General features: G+C 30.6%; 2 protein-coding genes and 1 non-coding gene across 3 annotated transcripts; 1 reads left to right on the top strand and 2 right to left on the bottom strand.

Moving 5' to 3' along the window:
* Window positions 1-422: 422 nt before the first annotated feature.
* Window positions 423-1,305, bottom strand: LOC109400800 (cytochrome b-c1 complex subunit 8). Its single transcript, XM_019673299.3, has 3 exons — window positions 1,153-1,305; window positions 694-888; window positions 423-622 (listed from the first exon to the last, which is right to left on the bottom strand). The coding sequence occupies exons 2-3, from the start codon at window positions 845-847 to the stop codon at window positions 528-530; spliced, it is 249 nt and encodes an 82-aa protein (XP_019528844.1). The 5' UTR covers window positions 848-888; window positions 1,153-1,305; the 3' UTR covers window positions 423-527.
* A 6,694-nt stretch (window positions 1,306-7,999) lies between these two features.
* On the top strand, window positions 8,000-8,724 carry LOC109399622 (large ribosomal subunit protein uL23m). The gene is made up of 2 exons (XM_019672118.3): window positions 8,000-8,423; window positions 8,501-8,724. The coding sequence occupies exons 1-2, from the start codon at window positions 8,130-8,132 to the stop codon at window positions 8,660-8,662; spliced, it is 456 nt and encodes a 151-aa protein (XP_019527663.3). The 5' UTR covers window positions 8,000-8,129; the 3' UTR covers window positions 8,663-8,724.
* A 65-nt stretch (window positions 8,725-8,789) lies between these two features.
* Window positions 8,790-9,341, bottom strand: LOC109400799 (uncharacterized protein CG13380). The gene is made up of 2 exons (XR_003898187.2): window positions 9,004-9,341; window positions 8,790-8,929 (listed from the first exon to the last, which is right to left on the bottom strand). It is a non-coding gene; the product is annotated as an uncharacterized protein CG13380 (transcript).
* Window positions 9,342-9,923: the final 582 nt, after the last annotated feature.

Below are 9,923 nucleotides of genomic sequence, written 5' to 3'. Positions count from 1 at the left end.
TTCACTGACTTTCGAGTTTCATTAATTTGGTAAAGTGGGATTTTCAATTGTCAATAGCAAAAATAGTTTTGAAGAGTTCGGTATTACGTGTAGGATTACGTCCGGACGATTTGAATATCCACCGCACACCCGATATGGACCGGAACCATTGGCGAATCTAGCTTTTTTTCTTTTTTCTGCCGCGGCACCCCTTTCCTTCCTTCTCTTTCTCGTGTTTGTTTAGGAGAGTGAGCTAGAAAAAGCTAGATTCGCCAATGACCGGAACGGACGACTTCAATTCCAAAAAAAACTACCGATAGTGTCGATTAGAACCTATAGACGCTGACTGTTGTGAGAAGCGACCACGCTTACCCCTACACTACCAACCACGCTCCGACTAATGGCAATTTTCTTTCCTGGCCAGTGAACACAAACTATTCCAGTGGATTGGCGAACAGTTCTTGGATTTATTCCTCTCTAGTTACGATTTACAAATAGAAAGCATAGCAGGTTGACTTGCAATCTCCGCCGAGCCCGTGACTCCCATCTTAGGAATCGTTTTCGTAGTCAGCTGGGTTCTTGCGGTTGATTTGGGTGTGCAGGTTCTCCACATAGTTGTACACCAGATAGCCCATGACGAATGCTGCCAGTACGAAACATTCTATTGTTATTAACAGGTCAACTTTTAAACATTGATGAAGGGGGTCTACTTACGGGGCGTCACGATGAAGATCTGAGACCGGATCCGCCGGAGGGTGTTGGGGATCGCCTTGGTCCACCATCCGGCGAAGGCTTTCTGTTCGTACGAGGAAATCTTGTGGGTGACGATACCGCGCACCTTGGCCAATTCACCGAATCCGTGACCCATTGCTGCTGCTCAGTGGATTATCTCGTGGGTGAAATTAACGTCTGGAAAACAAGGAAAGTTATTAATAAAATTTATACATATAACAAATTCAACGAAACACTAATCGAAACAAAACTGGAATTACATAACCATAAGGCTATGTAATATGGTCAGAAAAAGGACAAAAATGATAAACTTCTCTTATTACAACGATTATCGCAGAATATCAGGAATCTGCTGTACCCAAGGGCAACAAGATATTGTATGATTTTCCACAAAAAACGGTGAAAACACTAAAATATATCGGGAAATAGATTTTCACGAACCTTTTTCGACAAAACGATGCAGAGACAATGATGGCGAACTGCGGAGACGTCAGAAGGTGACATTTACAGCTGTCATCATCAATTTTTGTATAACTGTTTTCACCGAACAATGACGGGAGTCAGCACTTTTACCACCAGGTAAAAAATGCGCTACTTTCGTGGCTACACGGACCCAGCACGGAGGAAGTTAGGCGTTCGACAATGTTAGGCATTTGTTAGTTATGTTGCTCATCGAAAATTTTTGGAGAGCATAAATCATAACCCCGAATTTATGCTGAATGTTCGATTTTTTCGCGCATCATTGACAGTTGAGCAAATGGCAGTGGAAAAACACTTTGTTAGTTGCGGCAGCTTAAAAATCGCGTTCGTCGGTCGAGAAAAAGAAAAAAAAAAAAATGCTCGTCTCAAATAGTTAAACCCGTAGGAACCATTTCCGTCGTTGCGTTGTCCAAACCGTCAGTTAATCGTCGCTGCTCCTGGCCACTAAGTCCGTTTCGTTCGCGTCGTCCCGTCGCCGGAACCAGTCATCTCCAAAACAGTGACCGATTCCGTTAAGTTTGGCACCATCGACCGGTGAGTCATTTTATTTTCAATTTGATTTATTTTTCATTTAATTTCAATTAAATTTTAATGAAATTTTAATTGAATTTTAATTAAATTTAAATTAAATTTCAATTAAATTTTAATTAATTTTTAATAAAATTTTAATAAAATTTTAATAAAATTTTAATAAAATTTTAATAAAATTTTAATTAAATTTTAATTAAATTTTATTTAAATTTTAATTAAATTTTAATTAAATTTTATTTAAAAATTTTATTAAAATTTTAATTAAATTTTAATTAAATTTTAATTAAATTTTAATTAAATTTTAATTTAATTTTAATTTAATTTTAATTTAATTTTAATTTAATTTTAATATAATTTAAGTTAAAATTAAAATTAAAATAAATATTAAAATAAATATTAAAATCACAATTACAATTATAATAACAATTACAATTACAATCAAAATTATAATTAAAATTAAAATTAAAATTAAAACTAAAACTAAAATTAAAATCAAAATTAAAATTAAAACTAAAACTAAAATTAAAATCAAAATTAAAATTAAAATTAAAATTAAAATTAAAATTAAAACTAAAACTAAAAATTAAAACTAAAAATTAAAATTAAAATTAAAATTAAAATTAAAATTAAAATTAAAATTAAAATTAAAATTAAAATTAAAATTAAAATTAAAATTAAAATTAAAATTAAAATTAAAATTAAAATTAAAATTAAAATTAAAATTAAAATTAAAATTAAAATTAAAATTAAAATTAAAATTAAAATTAAAATTAAAATTAAAATTAAAATTAAAATTAAAATTAAAATTAAAATTAAAATTAAAATTAAAATTAAAATTAAAATTAAAATTAAAATTAAAATTAAAATTAAAATTAAAATTAAAATTAAAATTAAAATTAAAATTAAAATTAAAATTAAAATTAAAATTAAAATTAAAATTAAAATTAAAATTAAAATTAAAATTAAAATTAAAATTAAAATTAAAATTAAAATTAAAATTAAAATTAAAATTAAAATTAAAATTAAAATTAAAATTAAAATTAAAATTAAAATTAAAATTAAAATTAAAATTAAAATTAAAATTAAAATTAAAATTAAAATTAAAATTAAAATTAAAATTAAAATTAAAATTAAAATTAAAATTAAAATTAAAATTAAAATTAAAATTAAAATTAAAATTAAAATTAAAATTAAAATTAAAATTAAAATTAAAATTAAAATTAAAATTAAAATTAAAATTAAAATTAAAATTAAAATTAAAATTAAAATTAAAATTAAAATTAAAATTAAAATTAAAATTAAAATTAAAATTAAAATTAAAATTAAAATTAAAATTAAAATTAAAATTAAAATTAAAATTAAAATTAAAATTAAAATTAAAATTAAAATTAAAATTAAAATTAAAATTAAAATTAAAATTAAAATTAAAATTAAAATTAAAATTAAAATTAAAATTAAAATTAAAATTAAAATTAAAATTAAAATTAAAATTAAAATTAAAATTAAAATTAAAATTAAAATTAAAATTAAAATTAAAATTAAAATTAAAATTAAAATTAAAATTAAAATTAAAATTAAAATTAAAATTAAAATTAAAATTAAAATTAAAATTAAAATTAAAATTAAAATTAAAATTAAAATTAAAATTAAAATTAAAATTAAAATTAAAATTAAAATTAAAATTAAAATTAAAATTAAAATTAAAATTAAAATTAAAATTAAAATTAAAATTAAAATTAAAATTAAAATTAAAATTAAAATTAAAATTAAAATTAAAATTAAAATTAAAATTAAAATTAAAATTAAAATTAAAATTAAAATTAAAATTAAAATTAAAATTAAAATTAAAATTAAAATTAAAATTAAAATTAAAATTAAAATTAAAATTAAAATTAAAATTAAAATTAAAATTAAAATTAAAATTAAAATTAAAATTAAAATTAAAATTAAAATTAAAATTAAAATTAAAATTAAAATTAAAATTAAAATTAAAATTAAAATTAAAATTAAAATTAAAATTAAAATTAAAATTAAAATTAAAATTAAAATTAAAATTAAAATTAAAATTAAAATTAAAATTAAAATTAAAATTAAAATTAAAATTAAAATTAAAATTAAAATTAAAATTAAAATTAAAATTAAAATTAAAATTAAAATTAAAATTAAAATTAAAATTAAAATTAAAATTAAAATTAAAATTAAAATTAAAATTAAAATTAAAATTAAAATTAAAATTAAAATTAAAATTAAAATTAAAATTAAAATTAAAATTAAAATTAAAATTAAAATTAAAATTAAAATTAAAATTAAAATTAAAATTAAAATTAAAATTAAAATTAAAATTAAAATTAAAATTAAAATTAAAATTAAAATTAAAATTAAAATTAAAATTAAAATTAAAATTAAAATTAAAATTAAAATTAAAATTAAAATTAAAATTAAAATTAAAATTAAAATTAAAATTAAAATTAAAATTAAAATTAAAATTAAAATTAAAATTAAAATAAAATTAAAATTAAAATTAAAATTAAAATTAAAATTAAAATTAAAATTAAAATTAAAATTAAAATTAAAATTAAAATTAATTAAAATTAAAATTAAAATTTAAACAGGCTCCGATTTTTTTATTAAATATGTTTCGTCCAGCTTTCATTCGAGGCAGAAGTGCGGTTGTAGTAGTGAACGCCGATAAAAGTTCACTACTACAATCACACTTCTTGCTCGGATGACAGCTGGAATGAAAACAAGCAGCATAAAATCTATGCCTAACATTCGTCTAACAGCCCATACTAAAACATGTCTAACGTTAGTCTAATGTTAGACTAACAAACATGTTTCGAATTTGCAACATGTCTAACAAAAGTGTGTCATATCTGTCTAATTTTAGACTAACATTAGGCAAAAGTGAGACAAAAAGTTAGCCTAACATGCTGGCCAGTTAGTCTCACATTAGGCTAATGTTAGGCTAACCCTCCGTACTGGGGAACTATGGATTACTGCACGAATTTATACTGGCCTGCTTACTCTCACACGAAATTTGACGTTTGAGCGGTGTCGGCGGCCTAAATTCGTGCAGTGGACCATACGACCATAATGCAAATCTATACTGGTGGTGATTTTGCCGGGAACAGCTGATTTTTGTAGTCTATTTTACGAAACGACAACAGTGTTGATATTGATACATATTCACACTCACGGGCTTCGACGCCTGTCAAATTTTCATTCATGAAATGAGCGATCAGCTGATCCGAAACGTCTCGTAAAATGAGCCATTTTACGAGACGTTTCGGATCAGCTGATCGCTCATTTCATGATTGAAAATTTGACAGGAGGTTGCGCCCAAGCAGAATATCAACACTGTTGTCGTTTCGTAAAATAGAATATTACTCATACTATTTTCGACTTGAGGCCTTTTGACCTCCACCCACACACCTAACCACCACTCGACACCAACATTTCAAAAGGGCGTAACTGCTTTTGGAATCATCACCTTCTTTTAAAGCTGTGGATCATGTGTTATGATTTCCATGTGTTTCACAACAAGTACCAGATGGGAAAAACTCTCCTCTTTCCGACAACCACGGTGGTTTGAGTGTAAGGGAGGCTGTAGCATTGTGCTATAAAATATTGAGAAGAGATTGTCTTGGTTATGCTCGATTAAACGAACGCAACCAAACACTAAGTAGGCTATGGGTTTGGGTGAGGTGAACGGAGGCAGAAAGTGTACTACGACTGTCGAGGACCGACGCGAGTTACAGCTGCTCGGTGATACTACAGAGGCAGTACGACCTACAGCTTTGAAAGAAGGTATTACTTCCAAATGCAGTTACGTCCTTTTGAAATGTTGGTGCCGCACTAACTGATTTGTATTTTTCAGTGTGGACATCATGAAAGTAGCGCAAAAGTATGCAGTATTTTGGCCAAACCCACATGATCATCAATGTTGTCGTTAAAATTACAGTCAGGTTTTTTTTTACGCGGGGGATACATACCGCGTAAAAAAAAACCGCGTAAAAATAAACCGCGTTAATTCAAAAATCCGCGTAAAAATAAACCGCGTTAATTCAAAAATCCGCGTAAAAATAAACCGCGTTAATTCAAAAATCCGCGTAAAAAAAAACCGCGTTAATTCAAAAATCCGCGTAAATGAAAACCATGTTTTATAACTTTTAACTCAATAATTTCCTTCTTGATTTTATATTAAAAAATGAACTCTACGAATTATTTTAAAACATCATTTTAAGATTTTTGCCTGTCACTCAAAATTTCTACAAGTTACACAAACTGCCAAGCTATTGTTTAAAGGTTTAAAGCTTTTACCATCATTGATGACGTCAAACCCGACATCAACCTATCATTCACCTATTTTTATTTTGGCCACCACACCCAACATGGACCCAATACTTGTTCGATGTTGGTCCAACAGTGGCCCAACATTCGATAAAAATTGACCCGACTTTGACCCGACATTCGACACTTTTTCAGTCTGGCGGAATTTTGCAGGGTTTTCTCGTGTTTCGTGCCCAGCTACTCATTCGAGTGACAATGTATTCAATCAACAAGGATTCGCTTCTCATTTAATAGGTGCTCTGATTGAATGAAATCGTTTTGAACATGAATAGAAGGAAAAATGACTAAAAAGATTTGTTGGTTAGTGTTCAAATGAATGGGATGAAGTTTTGCAACACTGGTTTAAACCGGTTCGTTGTTAAGACTCCATCTCACAGTTGTCGAAGTACAGGCAGTAAATCATGTTCACTTAACCATCCGTATCTTGCGCGGTTGCCCACCACCTTCAGCACCACGCTTATGCTGAACACGAAAAGCGAGATTATTTCATCGTGTTGTACAAAATACAACAATACAGGCAATCGCGCGATTGCTCGAGGGTTGATAGTTAAAGGTCACAAAGCATTCTTTGAAAGTTTTGGGATATTCCAGGTAATCCTAAGTGTTCTGGAACTCAGTTTTTAAAGTCTATGGCTATGACAGTAGTTTCTCAAGCTAAAAATAGTAACTATGCATAATTAGACAGGGTTTAAATCAATAATTATTCCAAAATAGTTTAAAAATATTCCAAATCAGCCAATTGAACAGCTACAAATGGACATAATAGACATAATTATCTGATAGATAGATACAATAATTGATATTGTAATAATCTCTGGACATAATAGATTACAAATCGTAGATTTGTACAATGAGAAAAGTTCATGTAATCTCAAGAACGGTTTGGATGTCCTTAGACATCTCAACAGATCTTATGCTGTCTATTAAACTGAGATGTTCAGTAACTCATGAAAGATTAGAAGTCGTAGCTTTGTATTATGAATGAAGTTACCGGTACACCCGTAGACTTTAGGATCTAAACTCCAGAACAGTTTGGATGACCTAGGTTATCCTGACTGATCTAAAACTGTCTATTGAATTTTCAATATTGGGCATAATAGATTACAAATCTTTGATTTGTATAATGCAATGAGCTACCGCTACACCCGTAGACTTTAGGATCTAAACTCCAGAATAGTTTGGATGACCTAGGATATCCCGACAGATCTGAAACTGTTTATTGAACTTTCAAAAGACTTACTGGGCTTAATAGATTACAAATCGTTGCTTTGTATAATGCAAGAAGTTACCGTTACAGACGAAGACTTTAGGATCTAAACTCAAGAACAGTTTGGATGTCCTTGGATATCCAGAAAATTACTCTGCATCATATTCTACCTTTTTAATGCTGTTAAGCACCAAAACTACAGAAATATGTAGAAAAACTCTATAATAATGCTTGGAAAAATTCCGGCTTAAAATTAAAAATCCACGTAAATGAAAACCGCGTAAATTCAAAAATCCGCGTAAAAATAAACCGCGTTAATTCAAAAATCCGCGTAAAAAAAAACCGCGTTAATTCAAAAATCCGCGTAAAAAAAAACCGCGTTAATTCAAAAATCCGCGTAAAAAAAACCTCGTAAATGAAAACCGCGTAAAAAAAAACCGCGTAAAAAAAAACCTGACTGTATTAATGATTACCCGCTGTCATCAGCAAGGACAGCACTCAATGAGAGTATATTACAGGTGGGGAAGAAGAAGAGATGGCTATGTATTAGTAACCAAAGAAAAATGTAAACACAAATAGTGACGTCACTATTTGACACGCGTTCTTATGGGAGCTAGCTTTGCTTGTAGTTGTGAGATGTTTTGCACCAAACACGGATCTCACGCACACGAAGTGTCTTCTTCCCCACCTTTGTTAGACTCTCATTGGACAGCACTGACTTTGTTGTTGTTGTTGTCACTTCGTTATTCAATCAACGTGCCGCAGATTCCGCAACATTTTGAAAAACGCTTTTTAGCACATTGAATTGAATTTTCTGCATAAACCACTAAGTAACAGCGTCCCGACAAGAATGTCCACCCGGTGGTACCCGATTTACCAGCGAGGCAACCCCCAGCTGCGTGTATTTCTGCCCAACTTTTGGATGAAACTGATCCGGCCGGAACACGAACAGCCACCGAATGTGGTACAGTTTGCCTGCTCGATGGAAATGACCAAACACGACGTAAAGAACTACCTGGAGAAGATCTACAACCTGCCGGTGGTGGACGTCCGGACCCGGATAGCGATGGGCAAAACGAAGCGGGATTTGATCATGGGTTACATTTCCAAGCACGAGGACACCAAGCTGGCCTACGTTACGCTGGTAAGCTTGGACGTTTTATTTTCATGACATGAATCACATTGTGATTTAATGTATATAATTGAATTCCCAATTTTTAGCCAAAGGAGACCAAATTCGAGTTTCCCAACTTGTTCCCGGCGGAAGCCAAGCAGAAGACCGAAGATGACAAGAAATCGTTGGACGAAGCCAAGAAGAACCACAAAATGTATCTAGAGAAGAATAAACACCGACCTGGAACTCCCGGTTGGTTTACTATTTAGAATTGTTGGATAAATTTAGTCGAAAATTTGAAATACATTAATGCTGTCGTTTAATTACATAACCCAGTAGTACCTAGTTCCATCGTATGTACTTACAAAAAAATCAATACGGAACCAAAATCAATTCATTGAAGCTAATGCTTTCTTGTCAGAGGCTGATAACATTCAGATCGCTCAAAATCGATTGCCATCCTCCGGAACTTCCTTCAGATAGCGGCAACTCTGCTTGCATTTCGGACAATATGAGAAATCCATCAGAAAGTAAACCTGCAAAGGAGAGCAATGATTGTGCGCAGGATCGCCAGATTACCTTACTCGAAAGTTGGTGAAACCCTACTTACATTCGGATGGGCCTTGCAGGGTCGAAGAGCACGGCCGAACGTGGCGAAATGGCACACCGAGCAAACGACTTTCGTGTGCGGGCGTTCGCAAATGCAGTTGGGATCAAAGCGGGCCGCTTCCGTAAGGCGATTGGCCAGGGCCGAGTTGGACGGCTTGGCAACCGGGCGGGCGCGCGGAACTTTATTCATCGCTGTTCTGGTAGTGGGAATCGCAGGAACAAAAGAACCGCACCATCAGAGCTGAACGCAAAACGACTGAAAATTACACACTTTCCAAAATAAAAGATGATGGCTGCCGGGCACTTGCCAGTAAACAATAGATGAGTGAGTTCAATGCGGATCACCGCGGTCAGCTGCATCGGCTGCGCATCAGCGATGAGCGTATTTAACTTATGTTGTTTTCGTTTTTGCGGCGGTGCTACACCGCTTCGTGCTACACTTTTCGCTGAATAAACGAACATTTTCGGTGCAGTTGCATTAGTGTGCGTGTATAAACACCAAAATATTTACAACTTTGCAAACGCTGATTGGTGGACACGGTGTGCACCAGCTACACTCCCGATTTTTTGAGTGCTACACTATCATGCGCGGTGCAGAAAAAGTGTAGCACCGGTGTAGCACGAAAATCAAAAACGAACATTTTCGGTGCAAAAGTGCTACACCGGTGTAGCTCCACCGCAAAAACGAAAACGACAAAAAACGAACATTTTCGGTGCAAAAGTGCTACACCGGTGTAGCTCCACCGCAAAAACGAAAACGACATTATTTACCGACACAAATGACTGGACGAAATTGTGACGTTTGCAAGCCCGAGTAAAAATTCTCGTGAAAATTTTTGCATTTTATAAATTTTTAATCATTTTTGCTAAAGCTGAATAACAGCTTTACTATATAGTTGTAAAACGATTTAACCTGTTTGT

Source organism: Aedes albopictus, chromosome 3, assembly GCF_035046485.1.
Source record: "Aedes albopictus strain Foshan chromosome 3, AalbF5, whole genome shotgun sequence".
Taxonomy (NCBI): Eukaryota; Metazoa; Arthropoda; class Insecta; order Diptera; family Culicidae; genus Aedes; species Aedes albopictus.
The sequence above is the reverse complement of the archived record's forward strand: the minus strand, read 5'-3'. Positions and strand labels throughout refer to the sequence as shown.